The sequence below is a fragment of the Rhinichthys klamathensis genome, unplaced genomic scaffold (genome assembly GCF_029890125.1).
Source record: "Rhinichthys klamathensis goyatoka isolate OS25496 unplaced genomic scaffold, OSU_Roscu_1.1 h1tg000289l_1, whole genome shotgun sequence".
Taxonomy (NCBI): Eukaryota; Metazoa; Chordata; class Actinopteri; order Cypriniformes; family Leuciscidae; genus Rhinichthys; species Rhinichthys klamathensis.
In genome coordinates, this window is record NW_026606808.1 from 1955148 (window position 1) to 1980656 (window position 25509).

General features: G+C 38.0%; 1 protein-coding gene across 1 annotated transcript in view; it reads left to right on the forward strand.

The window, feature by feature from the left end:
* The window catches only part of impg2b (interphotoreceptor matrix proteoglycan 2b), a 31378-nt gene extending 8418 nt beyond the window's left edge, over positions 1-22960 (forward strand). Inside the window, exons 8-19 of the mRNA XM_056269731.1 lie at positions 1277-1335; positions 1453-1473; positions 3275-3528; positions 3924-3982; positions 5605-5878; positions 5959-7820; positions 8474-8693; positions 10451-10661; positions 10742-10930; positions 12469-12670; positions 17334-17413; positions 22916-22960. Coding sequence (XP_056125706.1) covers positions 1277-1335; positions 1453-1473; positions 3275-3528; positions 3924-3982; positions 5605-5878; positions 5959-7820; positions 8474-8693; positions 10451-10661; positions 10742-10930; positions 12469-12670; positions 17334-17413; positions 22916-22952 — 3468 coding nt within the window. The 3' untranslated portion in view covers positions 22953-22960. The remainder of the gene's footprint in view (positions 1-1276; positions 1336-1452; positions 1474-3274; positions 3529-3923; positions 3983-5604; positions 5879-5958; positions 7821-8473; positions 8694-10450; positions 10662-10741; positions 10931-12468; positions 12671-17333; positions 17414-22915) is intronic.
* The last annotated feature ends 2549 nt before the right edge of the window (positions 22961-25509 follow it).

Below are 25509 nucleotides of genomic sequence, written 5' to 3' on the forward strand. Positions count from 1 at the left end.
AGAACTAAGGGGTACTTATTCTACTATTATGATATAACAATCTTACATTTGGGAGCAATTTAGCGAGAACACTGCGTACCTTTTTGTAATAATTGTGTACCAATACATACTGTATAGGCTTTTTTTTTAATTACAGGGTACATATCTATGCATTTATACTTTTATTTATTTATTTTTTGATAGCAAAAGGGCAGATGTTTAAGTTTGGGCTAACATATTTCAAGGCAAGAAAAGCTAAGACTATTGCCATTTTTTTAAATACTGGGAAATATATCTTGTTTCATGTGGTTACAGGGTAAGTGCTACTTGTATAATAAATAAAGGTTTCCGAGTCAGTGATATAAGATTGTGTGTATGCATTTTTATTGTTACCCTGTAACTACATGGAACAAGAGGGTAACAAGCACCACTTTAATTTACAGCCCACAATGTCACACTTACCCTGTAACTACATGGAACAAGAGGGTAACAAGCACCACTTTAATTTACAGCCCACAATGTCACACTTACCCTGTAATTACATCGAACAAGGGGGTAACAAGCTACATGAAACAAGAGTATCTTTCCACAATATTTAAGCAAAAGTTGCAATAGTTTTCGTTTTCAGTGCACTTTTGTTAAAAATTACAGGGTACGCAGTATATGTTCTTGCTAAATTGCTCCCAAATGTAAGATTGTTGTATCATAATAGTAGAATAAGTACCCCTTAGTTCTATAATACTTACAGTATAAATATTTTTTTAATTCTCCTGGTTGTTACCCCTTTATTCCCCAAACTTAAAATATTGTTCCCTTATACTTATATTGTAAGTACATTATAGGTACACTATAATTACCGAAGGTTACGCTGTAAAATTGCTTTAATTACGCAGTACTTTCCGGGCTGTAATCTAAAGCGTTACCGGAAGTTTTGACGAGAGTCCAGAACTCACACACTGATAAACTCGCGCAGTTGACATCTCCAGCGATTGCAAAGGGAGCGTTCTTTGATCGCTTTCTATATATAATTTAATCAGTGTAAATAGATTATTTTCATTTTACTGGGCTTGGTTATAGTAAAAGCTGTTTTTGGACTAACATGAAAGTTTTCAGTTCTGGAACTTACAGGATATCCTTATAGTATGATGTCCTCTTCTAAGATATGTCAGAAGCTATGCAAAAATGTTATGTCTCAGTTCATTATACCTTTAAATTATTAAATTCTATAATCTCATGTTCATGAGGGTTTATATATACAGTATTGTTTAGTTATAGCTTATCCTTTCTTTTTTTGAAGATTGAAGAGGTTTTTGAAAAGCTCCCAGGTTTCAAGAAAATATTTGTCCTTGAATTCAGGTATGTTTTTTTTTTTAATGGTAATGATTTAATTGTGCATACAGATAAAAAAAAATAGAAAAATAATATATGTTCATTTCTTTATATTATTCTTTTTTTCTCAATAAAAAATCCTAGGCCACAGAAGGACATTGAAGGGTAAGTATCCCAACTTTTATTTGGCTCTGGATCTATATGCATTGATTTTAGAAGTCACAGTTAATCACATATCAAAATTAAGAAAACAGATATTAATATTATTTGGGCTATCACTACTCTGTGCAATGTTTTACCCGGACCTGATAAATCCATCTCTCCACCCTGCCATATCACACAGCTGCGTGACCTATATCTCCTTCAAAACATCTAATGAGAAATTCATGTGCCTGAATTTTCCACCCACCAAATGTAGTGTTTTATTAAAGCATTGCTCTGAAATCGTTCACACTGTTTTCTTGGTAAGGTCATGTGCTTGCAGCCTCATTAGCCTTGCGAAACCAATCGATTGAAAGGATGGTCATACTCATTTAGGTGTGATATATCTTATGCGCATGTGTCAGTGGGGTATTTTATCTGGCCAATCGTCACCTTAAGTGGGATAAGTCGCTGTGCTAAATGCATGCCCAGCTGCCAAGCATGATGGGATTAAATGCTAAATGTCCTCTGCTCTCAAATGTCATCGTGGCAAGGTTTCCATGTGGTTTATCAGTGAGGCCTCGGTTAAACCACACAATGGATAACTGCATATTGTGAGCTCCATGAGGCCCGTAAAACCACCTGAGAACAGAGATGTTCTCACTTAATGTCACATAAAGCTAATTAGCATTTCTGGAATTGAATCCTGGTGGAGATTGTTATGGGAGAGAAAATGAATCTGGTCGTAAACACATCAGGTTTCTAACCCTTGTAGAAACATGTATGTGGAAGAAAAAAAAAATCTAGGTCATTCTTTTTTTTATTTCCCCTTGTAACAAACAGCTGGCTGCTGAATATTCTGGGGCATATTTGGTTGCTAGCTTGATAATAAGGGGCTTTCGCCCCGAAGGAACCTTTTCATAGTTCCTAGAACTATTGGCGGAAGTACCCGGATTTTGCCGTGTTCGCACCGCAGGAACTAGGAATGATTTTAGTTCCAGGAGCTCCTTTTGGAGGAACTAATTTAGCTCCTACTTCAGAGTAGGGTCTAAACCTGCACTATAGGAACTATCCGTGACGCCGCGCCGTCAAAATAAAAGTCACAACAACAAGCGCCACTTACGCCACTTCAGAGTTCGTACTGGCGGTGCGAATGCAACCAGGAAAACGTTCCTAGGGGAACCATTAATTATCGGGGAACCACCCTGGTGGCTAGTTCCTAGAACTAAGTTCCTAGAACTAAGTTCCTAGAACTACCCGGTGAAAGCCCCTATAGAGTGGAATTTTATTTTAGCCACTCTGCTACAAAACAGAAACAGCTTAAACTGGCCTGAAGTGTCTCTTAGCCTGTCCATACTGGTTAAGTTGGTCTGTTTTAAAAATATTTTGTGCACTTTTCAGCTGCTCAGACAGAAAGACTAGCAGGCTGATGAGCTAAACCAGGCTGGGAGACTAGTCAGACTGGCTTAACACCAGCTTGGTAGTGCTGGCAGAACAACTAGACCATTTTAAACCAGCTAAAACCAGCAGGCCATCTTACGGTTACCTGTAAGCTATTATTTTCATATTTTACTTTACAACTGATTAAATATAACAATCAAATATGACGAAACATCATTGAACAGATAGCAACCTTCACCATGACGAACTCCAACTCCTGCTCTACAGTAGATTAAGCTGGTAATTTATTTCTAAATGTTGCAGTTATTTTTAATGCATAACAGCTCCAGTCTTGGGGCCAGTTTACACTTAGTAAAGCTTTTGACGAAGCATACTATGTTGTTCTTTGACCGCAAAGAGTCACTGTTTTCTTTTCATTCCTCAGAGGCCTGGCAGTGGTGGTGCACTACGCTGTGGTTCTTGAGGGCGATGGTGCGGGAATAAGTAATGAGACCATGGATTACATAAACTTGCATTCCAACATGGTTGAGAACTCCTTCACAGATCCCGATGAGCTTCCCACTGTGGTCTACACAATCACAGACTTCCGAAACTACATCACCGAAGCCCTCCACAAGGAGAATTTCATCAGAAACACCACTCTGGATGTGGACCCTGATTCTTTGCAACTGGAAAATGGTAAGACGTTATCTAAGAAATTGAGGCACATTGTGGATTCATTATAGGGAACCCAAGACCATCAGGGTGTTGAATAGAATGCTTCTTACTGATGTTTCTTATAAACATTCAGGTTCAAGTTTGTGTTCTGTCTCAGTGGTAAATTGCAAACTGTAGCTGAATGAACCCAAAACGCAGTATGTTGACAATGGTGGGATATCTACTTACACTGCTTGGCTGTATGCGGTTTTAACAGAAGCAAGGGACCTTCATGGTTCTTATCTCTGGTTTTGGCAGACTAATCTTGCAGCCCTCAGAGCCAATCTCTCTTGAAGGGACGCCAGTATGGGTATGAACTGTGCTTGAGCAGTTTAAAGTATAATTTGATATGATTTGTCTCTGTTTTGGCTTCACAGTGGAGACATTGCTGCCTTCCAAACCAACCAGCAGACCGCTTGACTCCAGTGACATGATGGTGAGTCAATGGTCATTGGCAGGACCACCCAGTAAACTGGTAACCATGACTGTCCAGTCCAGAATCCTTATTCAGAGCAGCAGTTTAGGAATCAGGGTTTTTTCTACACCTCATTGCAATGCAATCACTTTCAAGTGTGAATGTGAATCCTTCCAAAGCTCTTAAATGAAAAATGAGTCACACTAATAGCAATCACATGTAGGTTTTTGTTGTTACATGATAAGAACGATTACCTTGCACATAAATTCGTTTTTCATAGCATGTCATTAAAACAGATTATAGCACAGCTATGGGATAATACGGCAGGTCTGTAAAACTTTTCAAGTCAATTTTCCAGCTCAAGTATTCTCTAGACACAAGTAAGCATGCTATTTTATGAAAATTGTTTAGCTCAGGCACTATGAAATATTGAAAAGAATCTGTTTTTAATCTCAGTGTGACATATATTTATTGCAGAGGCCGAGGAGTCTGTAGTTTAATTAGAAAGACACATTGGATACCAAACATGGCAGTAATCTTAGAATTTACTCTCGGGTTTTCCTCTTACATTTGACAAAACTGGCACTTTTTTCAATACCCTTATTAAGTAGATTTACTGTCTTGTTTTGGCTGGAGCTTTTTGTCCATGTCTGGATTTGAAAACGTGTTCTCTCTCTCTCTCTCTCTCTCTCTCAGGTTATATTATGCTTGCATCCAAAGATGCATTATAGTTACTAAAAGTCAATGCAAGAAGTTGATGCCTTATCTGATCTATCCTGTTTAAGATGGATATTAGTTTGTGTGGTCAGCTGTTAAGGCAAATTAGAAACCTAACTGGTAGGGTGCTCAACTAGTTCTATAGGATATTTTGTAGACAGTCAAGCCATTTGTCTTGTATTAAATGATCAATGGACCTAATTCAAGAAATACGAGCAGAACTAATTTCTGTGTAAATTGGTCATGAAACCATTCTTATGTAAATTGTCGCACTGAATTGAATGTGACAGCTTACGTAAGAATGGTTTTACGAATGATTTACACAGAAATTAGTTCTGCTCGTGTTTCATGAATGAGGCCAATGTGTGCAACTGATGGTGATCTTAGTTCCAGTAGCACCTCACTCGTTACTTGCATGAAAATAAAATGGTGTGAATAGCTCATGAATGTATATACAACCAGTCATTATGTATACAACATGACATATTCTAAATCTGCATGGAGGTTAAATATTAATTTCTGGTGTATGGAACAGCTAAAACTGGTTTCTGGTCAAATATGCATCATCCAATGGCCTGTTGAGGAACAGATCCTCTGGTGTGAATATCATGTGCATGTGTGATTTAACTATGTCTATGCAATTTTTTCCACTGACATTTCTCTGGAAAAAATGTTTTTCTAGTGCAATTCAGTGAGAAGTTTAAGGAAAATGTGTTTCACTTACACCATAAGTGTACTTTTTTTTCACTCTGCCTACCTTTTTTGATGGTCAAATAGTGAGACACAATTTTGATAACTGACACATCAATACATTCAGTGGACGTAGGCATCAGTATGGAAAGTTAAAATGGCTTTTGGCTTATCTTTAAGTCTTAAATATAATTCAACAGTCAATAGTAACTAACTAACTTATCATTAAATCCTAGGATAATGTTCTTGCCTCTGAGAAACCACCAGATGTTCCTGGGCAGGAATTATCCAACAATGACATCTTCATTGCAAACAATGACTTCTTTAACCCTGTTCACACTTATGATACCTGGATGGATGGACAAAATAAGGACACAAATGCAAATGATGTAATCATCTTTGAAGAAAGTACCACTCTATCTCCCGCAGAAGTGTCTTTGAAGAATTTGGACATTGAGCTTACCTCTAAATCTGAGACCTCAAGCAGTGCACCTGCTCCTGGTGCGGAGAGTAAGTCTTATCTCTTGTGAATTATTTGTTACCATTAAAGGCAGTAACATTGTTCTAAAAATGTTGTGTTCTTGTTTCAGACGATGGTATTCTTGAAGAAGAAGGATTCTTACAGCCTGCAACTACAGTCAGTCCTAACACAGGCACGATAACTGAAGTTGTCTTACTTACAGAGTCACCTCACAAGATAGAAGAGACACCAGTTTCTCCTGTAGAACCTCCTGATGTTGAGGTGACTTCTCAGAGTGATTTTATAGACCTGGGCTCGGGCTCAGGTTTCTCTGGGGATCACCTAGGTCCTGACATCTGGCCTTGGGTATCAGGAACACCACAAGAAGTCTTAACGGATGATGAGGATAACGATGACGACGATGATGAGGTACACCAACCTCAGGAAACTCAGGAATCAATAGAGGAACGGCTTAAACCTCCTCACCAATATCTTCCACCTGATGAGACATTCTTGGACAGGGTTCTTGTGACACAAGACATTCGTACCCATCCTTACTACACAACAACTGACCAAGCCCCAGTTTTTTTGACTATGGAGACTTTGACTGTCGAGCTTTCTTTGCAGACCCAAGTAGCCCCTGAACTATATGATGACTATTTTCCAGATAAATCTACCACTGTGGGCACACTTGTGACCAATCGACCCTTGCTACACATCTACACTTCAGCCGAAGCTCAAGATGTAGATGCATCACAAAGTCCTGATACAGTCAGTTCACCTACTGATAGAGACTATACAGAACTACTTGTTACGCCCACTGTGATCCCACTAAGCACAGCAGTAGCTACAAATAAGTATCCTACTTCAACAGACAACAAACAGAGTCAGGAAACTGTGGGTGCATCAGTTGTAACACTGGCCTCCACAACAAAGTCAAGTGAAATCCCTCCAACCACACAGTTACCTGTAATCCTAGACATTGATACAGTTTCTGAGGAAGGTTCTACCACTTATTCAGAAGCTGTTGAGCCTGTAACCAAAGGGATCACAGAGTTACCTGTACTCATATGGACTGAGGTGGAAGGATTAGATGAAGAAGTCAAGATTCTAGATGAGAAGATGGAAAGCATCAAGCTTGTGCCTACCGAAAGCCCAGTGACTAAACTCTCGGAAGAGGATTTAGTTGGGGATGAGATCTTGGTCGCAACAACAGCCCCAACAACAATAGCCACTGATGGACCAAGTTTAGACCATTCAGCTTCCCTGTCTCCTGAAAAGGACTCTCCGTTCACTCGGATATCACATTCATCAATAGATGAGGATGAACCTGTACCAGAATCAACCACAGAACCTCTACCTACCCAATCAACCACACATTCGGTTCTGCAAGAGACGACTTCAGAGACTCCAACTTATGCGGTGCACACTTATATTGCAACTATTGCAGAGGAGCCTGTTTCATCAGAGAATGTTGACGATGGGAATTCAACTACAATATTTAATTCATCCACAATGTCTCTCATTCCAGATGTTTCAGAACTTGGTGTTAGTTCCACCAAGGTACCATCATTTTATAAACCAACGTTCAGACCTACCGACAAGATGGTTATTCCTGGAGAAACTTCAGACAACTCAGTACAAGAACACACAGTAGGGTCAAGATCTGACATCACAGACTTCACCCTACCTACCGAACTAGTGAACTCTGACAGTACTACTATGAAAGTTCCTCCTCCAGTTAACCCCAATATAACAGAATTTGAAGTTTCATTTGACATCTTCCCGTTTGATGGACCAAGCCATGGCGAAGATGATGGTAGTGGGTTCGCTCGTGAGACTGACTTGGCAAGTATTGCCTTGCCAGCCAGTCCTGGAAGGGCATTAATAGTGTTTTTCAGCCTCAGGGTCACCAACATGATGTTTTCAGAAGATCTGTTCAACAAGAGCTCTACTGAGTACAAGGCTCTTGAGCAGCAGTTTCTGGAGCTGGTAAGATATATTTGTCACATTCATTCTATGATCCTATATTTGGTGTTTAGAAGTAGCCATATCAAATTAGCAAGGAATTAAAAGTTATTAGGTATTTACCTTGCTCTACTTTATGGAAAGCAAAGCGTCAGTAAGAAGCCTATGAGTCGTTATTGACAACTGTCTTTAAACATGTTCCTAGGCAGTAACGACCTTAAGGAACCCAGAGGGATGTTAGACGGAATGTTTGTGACTGACAGCCTCAGTAACCATTTCACTTTGTCATACAATGGAAGTGAATGGTGAATGGTGGAAAATATGACAAATATTTTCATAATATAATATTATGTATCATCAATGATGACAAAATTACTATTTACTATTTCATAAAGCACATTCTAAACTTACACCCAGGACAACGCCAGTTTAGATTTGTTGATGTTGTTTGTTGTAGAACATCAGGAGAGTTTGTTAGGGGCTTTGCATACTATCCGTTAACTCAATTAACATAGTTGTCTTCATGAACTCTAACTAATGAGATAATTGATGGAATTAGAACCTTCAGTCACCTTCTTGACTTCCATTAACGTAACTAGGTATGTGTGACTCTGCCATGTATTGCTGCTCTCTGGAATACACTTTTAATTCTTCTTTTCAATGTATGTCTTTTCCAGCTTGTGCCATATCTACAATCCAACCTCAGCAATTTCCAGAATTTAGAGATCTTAAACTTCAGGAATGGCAGCATTGTGGTAAACAGCAGGATGAGGTTTGGCAGGCCAGTTCCCAATGGAGTGACAACAGCAGTGTACCTGATCTTGGAGGACTTCTGTAATACCGCGTACCAAACCATGAATCTAGCAATAGACAAGTATTCATTGGATGTTGAATCAGGTACGTCAAAGGACATACATATACACAAACAAAACACAGAAAACGAATTTAGCTAATGACATCAGCAAATTTTTGCCATTGCCCGAGGCCAACAATATTCACTAAATATTAATAGATCCCTGCCATATTAAGCATTTTCTGCCAATTTGAAGTCATTTTTAAAACCTAAAATTACTAGAACCAGTCATCATGACTGGGATTTAGTACTATTAGATATAGATCACAGTTTGTGCACCACTTATGTTTAATTTGTCTGAGTCTAAGACTATGAGTAACAATAGTTTTTTTTTTTTTTCTATTAGTATAATTGTTTTAGTGTGCTGAACAGGGAGGCTTTGTGACTGATATATGTTACACAGGAGCTAACATTTCTTCAATTTATACCAGTACTAAAAGGCTACTGAATAATTCTAATCGAACAGGCTTTAAAATGGGTGAAAAATCTCATAGACTTACCTAGGTGACAAGAAAATTGGACAGATTTAGGGGCGGGCTCTTTTGCTTTTTTAAATATGCAACGACCCAAAACAAGCTAGCAACCAAATATAAATTCTAGAAACACCCTAGAATTTTGCCAGCAAGTTTTGATAACTGTGTATTTTACAGATACACCTTGGTATTTTACAGATACACCTCAATATTGAGCAGGTTTCTTCGATAGAGGTTAGGGTTATTCCAATCTGGCTTTGGAAAACGTTAGGCCTTGTTAGGATGAGTGATAGGTGGATTGATTCTGTACTGCAGACAGATTAGAGCTGATTTGTTCTAGTGAGACGTGCAGCTCTCAACGCACCAGACAAGTGAGTCATATTTGTTTGTGTCCCTGTGTGTGGGCATGTAAATTCTGTCTAAGCTCCTTTGTCAACACACAGCATCTCTAAAGGCCAAATGCTGAAGCCTTCGAATCAGAAAATTAGCTTTGTTTTGACATCACATTTGTAATGCATTGTAATACATCACAGTTGCTTATACAGGAATAGTCACGTTTCCCAACTGACATCTATACTTGTAACGTAATTGTATGTATTCCACCTTGACTCTAGATCCAATAAATGGATGACATGTTCATGTTTTTGCTAGATATTTTTTGCATTTATTTAAAAATACATAAATCAATTCATACAAACAGTGACTTGAATACACGTATTCTATGATGAGCATGTTTGGAATTGGAGCAATCTTTTAAATATTGTTTAAACAAAAAAACAAAAAATATTATACTTTACAGCTTATTAATATTTGAAAAAGTTTCAAGGTGTAAAATGTCATGTGGTGCGACTCTGAAAACCTAATTATATTTGTATTAATAATTCATGATATTTGTAAAAAAATATATATAAATATATTTTATCTGGAAAAAATATATATTTTATTTTTGCAAATAATAATAAAATATGAATACAGTGGCATGTATTTAAGTTTTTAAGAAAATGTTTAGTTGCTTTTTTTACTTGATGTCTTAAAACTCCCCTTTTTTAACACAAACCAGTGTTGTTTTATTATTATTTATATATTATTATACAGGGAAACATTTTATTTCATTCTAATAATTAGTTTAAGTTTTTAATATAAGGTTTATATTTTACATTTCATTTCAGCTTGATTATCAAATACTAAAATACTAAAAAAGCTTTTTGTTTTCTTTAACAATGTTGCGAACACTGTCTGTGCTAATCCTATTTACATCATTTAAAATTCATCACCATTATTGGTGTGAGCGTATATGTATGTACAACTTGTCTTTTTCTTTCCGGTAGGTGATCAGGCTGATGCGTGTAAATTCCAAGCGTGTAATGAGTTCTCCCAGTGTTTAGTCAACCGCTGGTCAGGCGAGGCGGAGTGTGTTTGTAATGCTGGCTATTTTAGCGTGGACGGGCTGCCATGTCAGAGTATCTGTGACATACAGGAAGACTTCTGCCAGAATGATGGGAAATGTGACATCATACCTGGCAAGGGAGCCATCTGCAGGTGTGTGCTGTAAAAACAACTCTTAAAGGAACAGTACGGCCAAAAATTTAATTCACTAACCCTCATGTCACTTGTTTTAGGTGTCGAGTTGGTGAAAACTGGTGGTATCGAGGTGAACACTGCGAAGAGTATGTGTCAGAACCGCTGGTGGTTGGCATCGCCATTGCCTCGGTGGCAGGGTTCCTCCTCGTGGCGTCGGGCGTGATCTTTTTCCTCGCCAGGACTCTGCGAGACCAGTATGACACGGATGATTCAGAAGACCCTTTACGGTACAAACTGTGCTTGCAGCATAACAAACACATTCTTAATGCTCCAAATACATTATAAGATCATATTTTTGGATGACATTTAGAGACATTCATTTTTCTGTTAACTTCAAAACAAGCAGAACTCCTTAGTGGACTACAAACCTGATAAGTGGATTATTAATACCAGTTCAATTAATTTAAATTACTGTATGGCGTTGTAAAGCACATTTGAAGCATGAGTCATTCTTTCAGTGCTGTGAATGAATGCGGTGAATATAAACACTCTAAAATGTGTTTCTTTTGAGGCCCCCAAAAAAGTGTGTATCCCAACATGTTTAATAGCTTTAAAAATATGACATTTGGTTTTCTCACCTGGTTAAAACAGGAGCCAAATAATCTGTGCTCTGGAATATACATATGGAGGCCATGGAAATATTTTATGGCACAAATATGCATATTTTGATTTTATGGCCTTGTTGTACAAATAGGCCGTAACACAGAATGTGTTCTCTTTGGTGATTACAAAACAAATGCTCTTAGGCAAGTGATGTGCAGGTTGGATCAATTATCTTTTTCGAACAAGTTGTTCCTCTCACAAGCTGTCTTGAACATTTTATATCCGATACATCATTATGCTGATATGGTGATATGCCAATTTTTTTATATATATCCATCGGCTCTAGTTAACATGCAACGCCCCCAAGAAATATTTGGACACTTACTCTACGATAACCACTTACACAACGATAACCGTGACTGAATTTGATACGAAATATATATAAAACATGTAAATATTGTGACGAACTAGACCTGACTAAAAACATGCACTAAAAATGACCATGGGACCAGTCGGTTTAAAGCTGCAAAAATCACTCACACAACCATAATAAATCGAGATGAGAGCCAAAACCACTAATAATAATAATAACAATGCTATTATGATCATTAGTATTATAAATAGTATACAATTATTTATTTGTTTATTTATTAAAACAATGAATTTATCTCTCTTTTGCATCTAGACTTTTTTTCTGTAAACATAAACACTGCATACTTGCTTCACCAACACCAGGGCGAACAGGGAAAGCTTGGCAGGCATAAGATGACGTAACGTCTCTGCAGGGGATTCTATCAGTGATCCTGATCAACAGGTTATAGAGGAATGAATGCCAGGACAGTAGAACATTGAGCCGCTCTCACTCAGGCTGAGATAATCCACTCACTTTTTCCGTGGCTCCACTATCTGACCTTTGGGCAGATATAAATAGGTGGGACGATCTCCTACTTTTACAAGCCCACGGCAAGGGCGTCTTCGGCTCCAGATACAAACCGTATTTTTTGCACAATTGTGCCATTTTAGAAGCGATCTTTTTTGGTCATTGTCTTCAAAAATTCTTGTGTATCCACATATATTTTTTATTAGTTTATTTAATTATTAATTTAATTTATTGACGGATATAGTAGAGAGATGATATACAGGAAGTGAAACATGTTTTGCATTAGACTCAATGCAATGTTGTTGTCTATATTCTGACTTTTGTTTCCTGACATTTCCACAGATATGCAGAGAACGTGCCATCTCTAGAAAGAGCTACTAAGTACAATCCCATGTTTGAAAGCGAAGCAACTACGGGCTGTAGTCGGTACTACCGCCGTTACCCAGATACCCCTGCGTACAGCACCGGCAGCGCTGAGATCTCCACGGACTTCAGCAGTGAGGAAATACGACACATTTATGAGAACACTGAACTTACGAAAGAGGTAATGCATAATGCAAATAATGCATTTGTGTGTATGTTAATAGACCTTAAAAGACAACACATTTCATTTGACAAGGTTTTGTGGGATGGAAGTGGAGAAGGGTATTCCTGCACAACCGGAGGCTGCAGTTTCAGGACCCCAGTTCTAGGACCGCAGTTTCAGGACCCTAGTTTTCTGTTACAGCGCCACCTACCGAACTGGATCACCAAAAACACTCATGTAAGCCCTTTCGTGGCAAAGATCACAGACGGCCCCAGATTATTGTTGTTCAACATTCATTACTCGTTAAAACATCACACTCTTACTTATTTGTTCTAGACAAACTGAGCATCATTAGAAAGATTTAAAACTCCAGCTTCGATAGTTGACCACTGTTTATGATAAAAGTGGTTTGCAGTGACATTTATTTCTTAATTTATGACAGGAGTGCAAAATTATTAATCTGTAAAATTATTAATCACTCATAAAGCAGTAATTCACGTCTTCTCCGGTTTATTTGTGTTCACATACATATAGCATTCGCCAGGGCTTTTGGTCCAATGGTGCACATATTTGGAGAAATAATGATTTCATGTTCCACTACTCAATTATGCGATCTGAAGCTCAAACAGCGAAAACAGCGAGATCTGTCTCTCCTCTTCCTGATTTGCGTCAGTTATGATCTCAGCGCTCTCTTATTCGCTATAGAGCTGTCGACCATTTGACGTGGTTGAACGTGACAAAGATCTTTTTTTGACTTAAAACCATTTTAAACCGCGACCGGGATATGATACAAATACTCGATGGTGGTTTAAAGTGATAAGTAAAAGTGTAATATTAATCTTTTAAATTGTGTCATGTAGCTTGATGCTACTTGCTCTAATCCACCTGCTGCAGGAGCTTTTCTATTTCATAATCTTCTTTGTTTAGAAGGAGTTACACCGCACTCACGATCTTCAAGGTGCCAGACACACAAGACTAAAGATCTCAATAAATAAACTGAGCGCACACTCAAAAGCAAATCCTTAAAGCAAATTGAATAGACCAAGCTTTCGGTCAAAAGACCATCCTCAGGGCATACAGACAACACATGTAACAATCAATTTAACTGTGTTCAAACACATCAGGACAATCAACAGTGATTACCAACACCTGTGAAAGCCAGGTAGGAGAGTTGTAGTCCAATAGTGGGAGTTGTAGTTTTTCTTAAACCTACCAAATATACTATACAAATATAATCTTATTTGTGAAAATATATATTTTTTTTCTAACAAGACTTAAGATAATAGGTGGATCTTGATACTATGTACAAACTAAACCACCTGGATCCTATAACTGCGGTCCTGAAACCGCAGCCGCCGCTATATCATCCAGTTCAGTAGGTGGCGCTGTCACAAAAAAACTAGGGTCCTGGAACTGTGGTCCTAAAACTGGGGTCCTGAAACTGCAGCCTCCGGTTGTGCAGGAACACACTACTGTGGAAGTGCAGCTCTCACATGATCGTTCAGTTGACGAATAATTAGAAATACATCTTTCCGACATAAGTCAACTTTCGAAAGTCATACGCATCACAGCAATGCAGCAAGAGTTTTATCAAAACTAAGATAAAAGTGCCAGTGAATTGATAATGTAACGAAACGTGACTGTTTTACGTAACCGCCACGTAAAATAATAACTTTTTTTTTTAAATTACGATTTTTGGAAACAAGCAAGCATGAACTGTCTTAGAATGGATAAATTTACCAGATTTAAGAAAAACGGCAGCAGATTTCTTGTGTTTTTTTTTTACTCAGCTCAAACAAATCCTCCTGAAGTTTGGATTTTTTCCTTTAGAAAGTTGTACTTGGATATTCTACATTTCCAGATGAAATTTTTACTACATGTAACAATCCCTAAGCAAGTTATAGCCATTTATTATAACATTATTATAGGCGATTTTCAGTGAAAATCTGGTGTTATTTACAATGTAGATGTGTCCAAAAAAGTTCAGGAAGAAAAATAAATAGAAACATTTTAATAGAGCACTGAAGCAAATGTGACTTTATATATATTTATGTAGTTTCAACCGATCTGGGCTTGGGGGTGGGACTAAGCATCAACAAACTGCTCGTTTGGCTCAGAGGAACAAATCACATGGGTTTCTTTGACGAATCAATGCTGATCAAAACTTGATGATGCAATCACATTCACTACGGAGCATCTGAATGTCCAATCGCGATGAACCCGATACCAAAATAAAGCCGCGAATCTCCTCTTTATGGGACTTTTTAAAGCATACAAATTGGATTAGTGGTTCAAAAGTTATTAAACATTTAAGAACAACAGTTATTTTGATGCCGCCGGCGGCCGTTTAGGTCTTTAAGGGTTAATAGCTTTAAAAATATGACATTTGGTTTTCTCACCTGGTTAAAACAGGAGCCAAATAATCTGTGCTCTGGAATATACATATGGAGGGCATGGAATTATTGTATGGCACAAATATGCATATTTTGATTTTATGGCCTTGTTGTACAAATAGGCCGTAACACAGAATGTGTTCTCTTTGGTGATTACAAAACAAATGCTCTTAGGCAAGTGATGTGCAGGTTGGATCAATTATCTTTTTCGAACAAGTTGTTCCTCTCACAAGCTGTCTTGAACATTTTATATCCGATACATCATTATGCTGATATGGTGATATGCCCATTTTTTTTTTATATATCCATCGGCTCTAGTTAACATGCAACGCCCCCAAGAAATATTTGGACACTTACTCTACGATAACCACTTACACTACGATAACCGTGACTGAATTTGATACGAAATATATATAAAACATGTAAATATTGTGACAAACTAGACCTGACTAAAAACATGCACTAAAAATGACCATGGGACCAGTCGGTTTAAAGCTGCAAAAATCACTCACACAACCATAATAAATCAAAATGAGAGCCAAAACCACTAATAATAATGCTATTATGATGATTAGTATTATAAATAGTATACAATTATTTATGTATTTATTTGTTTATTTATTAAACCAATGAATTTATCTCTCTTTTGCATCTAGACTTTTTTTTCTGGTTATGTTTAGGGGTCCACCCCTAAACATAACCATCAATGGGGTGTACGTAGATCGTACGAATGAGATTGTACAAATTAACATAATTTTTTTTAAATTAAAATAAAATAGTTACGAATTACCATAAGAGTCTGTTGATAAATACACTAATAAGCAGGCGCTCATGGTACGCATTGTGTACACACCTGTGTGTGTTTATGCAAGTGGTCTGCAGAATTACTTAAGTTTTACATGTTTGCATTGAATATTCCTCAAAAACATTCCTAAAAACACTCCATGTCCTTCAACTAAAGCTCTGTTCCTGTAGCAATGAAACTGTCATAGACTGCGTGACTGATATATTCACAATGGAGAATATCCTGGCAGCATTGAACAATGGAGAATGGTCAAGCATGTCTTCTTTGGAAAACAATACTTGATGGGTAGATAAATCATATTTCTTATGTAACAGTCAGAACTGGAGGCACTAAACAGTTTTAGAGGGAAAATGTCTTTTATTCACTAACACCTGCAGTTCAGTTTAACCATAAAACATTTAGTGGAGCGTTAATGGGTGCAAGACTTTGACTTGTTTTTTTTATTATCATAGTTATACAAAAATAATGTAAAATATAACAATATTTGTATGATGGAGTTTCATATTTTAGGATTGAAACTCTAAAAAATGAAGGGATGGGGTGGAAGTACAGCTCACATGATGTGTTATATTGAATCTGCTTGCTGATCGTTCAGTTGAGGAATAATTCAAAATAAATCTTTTCGACATAAAAAGTCAACAAAAATTCATGCGAAACAGCAATGCTGAAAAGGTTTTTAAAAACTAAGCTAATAAATTGAATTGATTATGAATGGAATTGATAAGAAAACGTGACTATTTTACGAGGTGGCGATTTCATATGAATTCGTACAAACATTTTTGTCAAATGTAAAAATAGTTTTATGATGGAGTTTCACATTTTAAGATTGAAAGTCTGGAAAAATGAAGAAATAGGATGGTTATATAACTCACATGTGTTATATTGTATCTGGTTGTTGATCAAGTTGACGAATAATTTAAAATAGATCTTTCCGACATAAAAAGACAACAAAAAGTCATGCGAAACACAGTTGCAGCAAAAGTTTTGTCAAAAGTAAGCTAATAAAAGCTCAAATGAATTGAATTGAATCGATTATGATTTGAATTGATAAGAAAATCTAACTGTTTTAACGAGGTGACTATTTCATATGAATTTGTATTCATTAGTTATTTGTAAAAATTTAACAATATCTTTATGATTGGCTTTCATATTTTAAGATTGGAAGTATGGAACAAGAGTAAATAATTAAAATGTATAAGTAAAATGTTCTGATATTTGCCAAAAATAAATTTTGAATGCTTTCAAAAAGTTTCCAAGATGTGATGTCAGCAAAATAAATTAGTTTGAATATAAATAAATAGCTGGGACGTAAAAGTGCCTGTAATTGAGGAAGCCCTTCATGAGATTCTGTCTCACCTTTGCTCTTGGTTTAAAGTGGTCTAGACGTCTAAGTAAAAGGACTGGCGCGGAGAGGTCAACTCATGTTGTTACATAACCGTCTATCTTCTTTTCCCTCTCTGTCACCTTCCCGCTCTCATGACAGGAAATCCAGGACCGTATTCGAATTATCGAGCTGTATGCCAAGGACCGCCAGTTTGCTAATTTTCTCCAACAGCATCAAGGGTAAGTGTTTGTTCAAACACAAACGCGTGATACACGTGCACCATCAGAATGTTCTGGTTTCCATATAACGTAAGCTCAACGGAAAGCATCTGTGAAATATTGCCGATGACCACAGAAAATATTTTGGCTCGTCCTTCAGTTTGTATAAATGAGCAAAATATGCATTTACAGTCGCAGTGTACACTCACCGGCCACTTTATTAGGTACACCTATCCAACTGCTCGTTAACACTTAATTTCTAAGCAGCCAATCACATGGCGGCAACTCAGTGCATGTAGACATGGTCAAGACAATCTCCTGCAGTTCAAACCGAGCATCAGTATGGGGAAGAAAGTTGATTTGAGTGACTTTGAACGTGGCATGATTGTTGGTGCCAGAAGGGCTGGTCTGAGTATTTCAGAAACTGCTAATCTACTGGGATTTTCACGCACAACCATCTCTAGGGTTTACAGAGAATGGTCCGAAAAAGAAAAAACATCCAGTGAGCGGCAGTTCTGTGGGCGGAAATGCCTTGTTGATGCCAGAGGTCAGAGGAGAATGGCCAGACTGGTTCGAGCTGATAGAAGGGCAACAGTGACTGAAATAACCACTCGTTACAACCGAGGTATGCAGCAAAGCATTTGTGAAGCCACAACACGCACAACCTTGAGGCGGATGGGCTACAACAGCAGAAGACTCCTCTGGGTACCACTCATCTCCACTAAAAATAGGAAAAAGAGGCTACAATTTGCAAGAGCTCACCAAAATTGAACAGTTGAAGACTGGAAAAATGTTGCCTGGTCTGATGAGTCTCGATTTCTGTTGAGACATTCAGATGTTAGAGTCAGAATTTGGCGTAAACAGAATGAGAACATGGAACCATCATGCCTTGTTACCACTGTGCAGGCTGGTGGTGGTGGTGTAATGGTGTGGGGGATGTTTTCCTGGCACACTTTAGGCCCCTTAGTGCCAATTGGGCATCGTTTAAATGCCACGGCCTACCTGAGCATTGTTTCTGACCATGTCCATCCCTTTATGGCCACCATGTACCCATCCTCTGATGGCTACTTCCACCATGTCACAAAGCTCTAATCATTTCAAATTGGTTTCTTGAACATGACAATGAGTTCACTGTACTAAAATGGCCTCCACAGTCACCAGATCTCAACCCAATAGAGCATCTTTGGGATGTGGTGGAACGGGAGATTCGCATCATGGATGTGCAGCCGACAAATCTGCGGCAACTGTGTGATGCCATCATGTCAATATGGACCAAACTCCCTGAGGAATGCTTCCAGCACCTTGTTGAATCTATGCCACGAAGAATTGAGGCAGTTCTGAAGGCAAAAGGGGGTCCAACCCGTTACTAGCATGGGGTACCTAATAAAGTGGCCGGTGAGTGTATATCTATAGGGCAAGACATTTGCACAGAATTATACAATTTACATTTTCATTAACATATTTCTGTATGGAAGAATTCCATTTTAACAACAATACGAGCTGCACATTCCTCGGATCCACTGGAATATCTTGCCCCATAGACTTCCATTGTAAGTGCGTTACTATGAACACAATTTTTGTTTGTTTTCAAAACTGAGGAACAAGTCAGTATGACTTTGTGTGGTAATCGACTGCATATCACATATGCTGCGTTAACTTGTTTTGAACCCAGAACTTTTCTTTAACATGCACTTTTATGATCAGTCACGAGCCAAATAACAGACTGCAAAATTAGTAAATGCATCACTTACTGGAAGGCGAACTTCCCTTGTCCTTCAGTAAAGCATGACCTCAGCAGCATATAAACATAAAGCAGTAAATTCTATAGAACAGGGGTTGGCAACCTTAGGCACGCGTGCCAGTGCTGGAGGGGGAACCGCTGGCATGCTAGCAAATATAGCAAGAGAGATTCATATTATATATAGATATTAATATTAAAGTTGTTTATTTACAAAAAATGGGTAATTTGCTTCTGCATGCCTGTTTTATCCAGTTATATTGGAAGCCAAACACAAGTGTGATGGAATGAAAGCACTGCGCTTAAGCTGGAAGGTGCAGATTGGTCTGATGTTATTGATACATTTTGCTAAAAGAATTATTTTTTATAGACCAGGAATATTGGGTAAAAATAGTTCAGTTATTTTTATTAAGAAACAAAGTTTGAAAAGTTCAAATCTAAAATATATCCATCCATCCATCCATCCATCCATCTATCCATCTATCCATCTATCTATCTATCTATCTATCTATCTATCTATCTATCTATCTATCTATCTATCCATCTATCCATCTATCCATCTATCCATCTATCCATCTATCCATCTATCCATCTATCCATCTATCCATCTATCCATCTATCCATCTATCCATCTATCCATCTATCTATCTATCTATCTATCTATCTATCTATCTAGGATGGTTTGAAAATTACAGGCATGGGTTTTGGAACTAAACTCTAAAACTGTAATTAAAAGAAAAATTCCAAATGGCACATCTTGTCCACAAGATTGCCGACCCCTGCTGAAGAGAATTCTAAATTATTATAAAAACATACAGTATCACATAGTCCTGAAAAGTGACAAAAATGTTATTTACACAATCATATGATATTAAAAATGTATTAAGGGAGTTTTAAAGACTCAGAACTGGTGCCACTGCTCGGACCCAAAAGCAGCATTTAAAACTAAACTAAAAAATTGTTTTCATGCCTTTGAAAAGCAGAGATTTGTTTCTTTTCTTTTGTCTTTTTTCGAGACAGTCCGTTTCTGAAAATGAATTGAACTCTTTGTGCACTGGTACTTAATACGTCTTCAAAAGAGCTCAATGTTCTGAGCTACAATGGCATGGCAAGACAAATCCAGACAGCAGGCCCGTTCCGTGGGTGTTCTACCTGTGCCAGGTGCCGTATAGAGTTCCAGACAGGTGGAGTGTACCAGACTGAAAAATGAACGCTGGGGTTGAGTAATGGTTAACTGTCATACCAGCTGCAAGCACAGGGCAGATCGCTCACTGTAGTTTGGAGCCAGGCCACACACACTCTATGTAGGCTATGTTCCAAAACCTAGTAAGCTTCCTACGTAGGAGGGAGGCATTTTAGGTCTTTGTAGGCGACTTCTCAATGTGAGGGCTATTCTAAACAGGAGGCAACTTAAATGTGCAGCGTTCTTATTGCCATAATTCATTCAGTACCATAAAAACATCATTAAAAATAGTTTGAAAAAGTAGGCCTACTAAATTTTTTTGAAAAAGTACTACTTTACTCCGTATTTGTGTGTGCTATGTATTTCTAAGCTAGCGTCATGTGAACACCCAACCCGATCTCACGACCAATTCGTCCGAATTTGACGAGTGATTAAAAGATGGCTAATTCGTAACAATTCGTACGACCTCACTCGTACGAATTAGTACGATTTTTGCTAAAACGTACATATTTGACGAGTTGCCCAATTCGTATGAATTCGTACGAATGACCTACCCCTGACCCCGCCCCTAAACCTACCCATCACTTGGGTTAGACAAATCGTACAAATTCGTACGAATGAGGTCGTACGAATGAGGTCGTACGAATTCGTACGAATTAGCCATCTTTGAATCACTCGTCAAATTCGGACGAATTGGTCGTGAGATAGCGTTGGAACACCTGATTGTAAGTCGTCTGTGTGCTTCACTTGCGGAACATTCAAAATTGGCAATTAGAAGGTTCCATTTGGAACTACCTATTTGGAACGGTTCCATTTACTTACACTGCCTATTTAGTCAGTCAACCCGATCACACTAAATAGCACGCAGTGTGTTTATCGTGTAATTTATACGCGAAAATGAGTTTTTACGTGCATAGGATACGCATGGGTTGGTTAGGGTAGGTTTAGTCGTGGTGTGGGGTGTGTAGGGGTGTAACGGTACACAAAAATCACGGTTCGGTACGTACCTCGGTTTTAAAGTCACGGTTCGGTACGTTTTCGATACAGCAAAAAGTAAGAAATGCCAGAGAATTTCCTATCTGTTAAAAGAAAAAATATTTTTTAAATAAGTGTGAGTTTTCCTACATCTTGAAACTTTCAGGTCTATAAATGGGTGTCATCTTTGAAGGATGAACAAATAATGTTTTGGTCATCACATTAAAAATAACATTTAAATATATGAAGAGTTTAGATGCAAAAGCCATTTGAAATTTTCTTCTAGAATGATCATTTTTATCAAGCTTGTATATTTAAGTTCAGTAATTTCACTTAAATGGCAATGAAGATTACCTATTAATTGTCATTTGAGTGAAATTACTGAACTTAAATATACAAGCTTCATAAAAATGATCATTCTAGAAGAAAATTTCAAATGGCATTTAGAGGCTTTTGGATCTGAACTCTTCATATATTTATTTATATAATATTTGAGTTTTGAAGTGCTGGAAAAAGATGTGTGAAGTACTTGAAAGCATTTCACTATTCCAGCCAAACTGGTTACAGTTAGTGTTACTATATTAAATCCATGGTGAATGTTGCTGGTCTGTGGACGTAAAGCTTTACAAGTTCATTCACGGCACAATATTTCTCCTGGTGTCCACGTCAGCGCTGTTTGATCTAATAGAGATCTATGGTTAATAACGGAGAAATGTGAATGCTTCTCACTAGATCTCGCAGCGATGTTATTACTTCAGTGGCGAATTCAAATGTTTTCTTCACTGGATCTCTTAGCGCTGTGTAGTTATAGTGTCACTTGATTGAGATCGGTTCGCGCTGCACAGATGTTGCTGGTCCGAACTTATAAACGGTCCGTGAAGCACAATAATGAGAAGCGCAGTTTCGTTCCGCTTTCATTACGCTTGCCATTTGATGTTGCGCAACGTTGTGGTGATCGCGCCAGTGCGAAGTTTGTCGGCAGGAAAAAATGGTCCAAGGAATCGTTCGGTTTGTATGCGCACCGAACCGGAAGCCTCGAACCGAAACGGTTCAATACGAATACATCTACCGTTACACCCCTAGGGGTGTGTATTATACGTTTGGGTGGAATTAGTGGTGTGGGGTGCGTGTGTATTACACGCAAATGAACTGCGTATCAAATGCACGCGAAAACTGCGTATCACATGCACGTAAAAAATCATTTTCGCGTATAAATTGCACGATAATACACAATGCGTGCTATAGAGACGCATTTACGTGAGAACAGGCTGAGTCAGTAGACAGAAGGGCAGCTTACTAGGTTTTGGAACAGAGTTTGATAAACCAGACTTACACAAGTATACACATACATAAATGTAAAATAGATGACATATGACATATGTCAACACATGTCTGAAAGCAAACCATGAACATTCTTTGGTTCTTACACTCAACCCTGGCAGAAAAGCTTCAGTTCGGAGTTCATTTCAAGCCGTCAGTCAAGACAATGATAGTTGACGTACTGATGTTCAGTGTCACATTAAAACAGACTGCTTTCCTCAAGCAGGAACAACTGTCACTCTAATGAATAAGTTGTATTGCTTTGTGTTCATTTTTGTACTTTTTATGTTGTATGTCTTCATTATAGGGCGCTTGATGCCAGACGAGAGAGCTCTTGTAATTAGAGTTGCAACCCAAGGTACTGTACTTCAAATTCTTCTTTTTTAAAAAGATTTGACAGCCTTAAAACCTTTTTTTCCTTGACACTGCACCAATAGATATTGTATTTTCTCAACAGACACTTGCCTTTTTTCTTGAACGCAAGAAGATGTCCTCTTCTGCCATGGTGGACTTTGCAGGAAGATAGTTTGCGGAGAAAGTAAATGGACTAAAGATTTGATTTTAATCATTTGTGGAGAAGTGAGCAACCGTCACAATGATGGATGGACAGATTGTGATCTAATGTAGAAAAGCAATGTATTTGTGATTATGTTTACTGTTTTTACCAATGGGCTGATTTATTACTGCAATGTCAAGGCCATATTTATAAACACGTTAGTGACGCATACAGTATCATGTCACGTGACCACACCAGATAACACAACTATACGTCCGGGCATCATGTTTGTTCCTCTCTTTTGCAATGGAAAGCCTGTATGGTTTTTCATTTGTCAGTGCCTTTACTTTGATTCTTACTCTTCGTTTTTATTTGCAATGTGAGACATAATTGTCTTGATACACGGACTGACTGAAGAGAGAACGTTTCGCAATAGCTATACTATTTTAATGAATACAGAAAAGAGTAGTTCCATATTTATATTTGCAACTTTAACATTTAACGTTTTTGGCCCTTGTGGCTCATTTCATTTGTGATTGTTATACATAATTGATTTCAACTTTAGGAATGTGTTTTGTGTTTAGTGACTCTCCTGCAGTGGTAAACTTTTCTACTTTTGTAAAACACTTGCCACACACACAAGTGTATTAAATGCATTTATTCTGAATGTTAACGTCCATTACCACAACAGATTTGTTCTATTTATGTATATTTTTAATTTGATTGATTTCCACTATGATTTTCATGGTGGTCACAGCACAAGTTCTATTTTTCGAATAAAGAATAGTGCACAATGATTTGATTTAACTGTAAATAAATTTTGTCCACACCAAAAATTACATGTACAAGTAACATCAAATGCTTTAAGGTTGGATTAGAGCTAATTTTATTTGCAAGTGAAGGTTCCAAGTTTTAATTGGCTTTCATTAAGCAGTTTTTTGTAGGCTTATTTTCAATTTCTCTTTTAGTTTCTTTGATTCTTTGTCAGATTAACCTCAACATTATGTTCAGGTCTTTAAGATAACATTTGCGTCTTTGGCCAGACGTGTTAGGCGTCTGCCAAAATCTTACTCAATGACAACTGAAGGAGGTGGCTATTAACCAGTTTGTCATTTAGCTGATGCTTTTCCCAGTGCGATAAGTCCAAAGTCTTAGTTTGAAGCAGTCTTAACCGTAGGCGGCACAACCATAGATTGTCCGCAGGTTAGTAAATTGTATTTTTGAAAGATAATAGTGATAGGCATGTAGACTACAACCATTATCTGAAGACACCATGGCACTATTGTTTTAACTGTCGGCAGTGGTAATTCTTGGCAATAGTTTCCTGCCAAGTGGACAAGAATTTGCATCCACTGTTTCTACAAAACGACCTAAACTTTGGGTTCTTTGCACCAGGGCACAATGTCGATAGTTCATGGATCATCCCTTGCAGGGTTTCAACCTATAATGTTCCCAGATATTGTAAATACTACAGCCTAATCAGCTTTTGTCGATTTGGAAAAATTGGAAATGGGCTTGAATGGGCTCTTGGCCAGACTGACTTGCAGAGCAAATCTCACATTTTTCCCAGAAGTTCGTCTGGTTTTCCCAGGCTAAGCACATACCAAACCGTACTGAAACCGTGATGAAAACCGAACCATGAGGAATTTGAAACGTTACACCCCTACACCTTACCGTAATTTTCAAGTAATCCTGAAGCCCTTTGATCAGGTTTGGAGCTAAACTGTAGATGAAGGTGGTCCTCTTGGAGCAGGCTTTGATACACCTTATCTAAAGCAACTTTGATCACATTTATTGCAGGGTCAGTTTGACTGGAGCAACTTGTGGTTGCCTTGTTAAAGGGCACAATGGTGATGGAATCCCCCAAAAGAACCCAGATTTCCCCTTTAAGGAAGGTCCCCTTGATTGCACACACTCAATTTTGGGAATTGTACAAAAACAAACTCTCACTTCCTCTTACTTTATGGTGATGCATGCTAAACACAACCTGGTTCTCAGTGCCATCTCACCAAGCCAAGGTTATGCAATACTGGTTTGACCGTGACTGTGGAAAAAGTAAAGCAATTGCAGAACTTCCCTCGGTTTCAATTACTCCTGATCCTGAGATGGACTGGAAATTCAAGGTCAAGGAGCAGACAAGTTTTCCTCAGACACCTCTTTATCTTCACACTCTCTATCCTATCCTCTCTGCCAACTCTTTTTAAATGTTGTCCAGAAGACACTCAGCAAATGGCATCAATAAAACATCTTGTGCCAGTACCGGGCGTATAAGGTAATCCTGCCATGGAACAAGTGACTTAACCTTTGAGTGTTCAATGCCTGTGATGTGTGTCTTTTTGAGCTCAGCCCCTACAGATGGAGAAAGAGGGAATCTCCCACTTCTCGAGAGGAGAAGCCACTGTTAT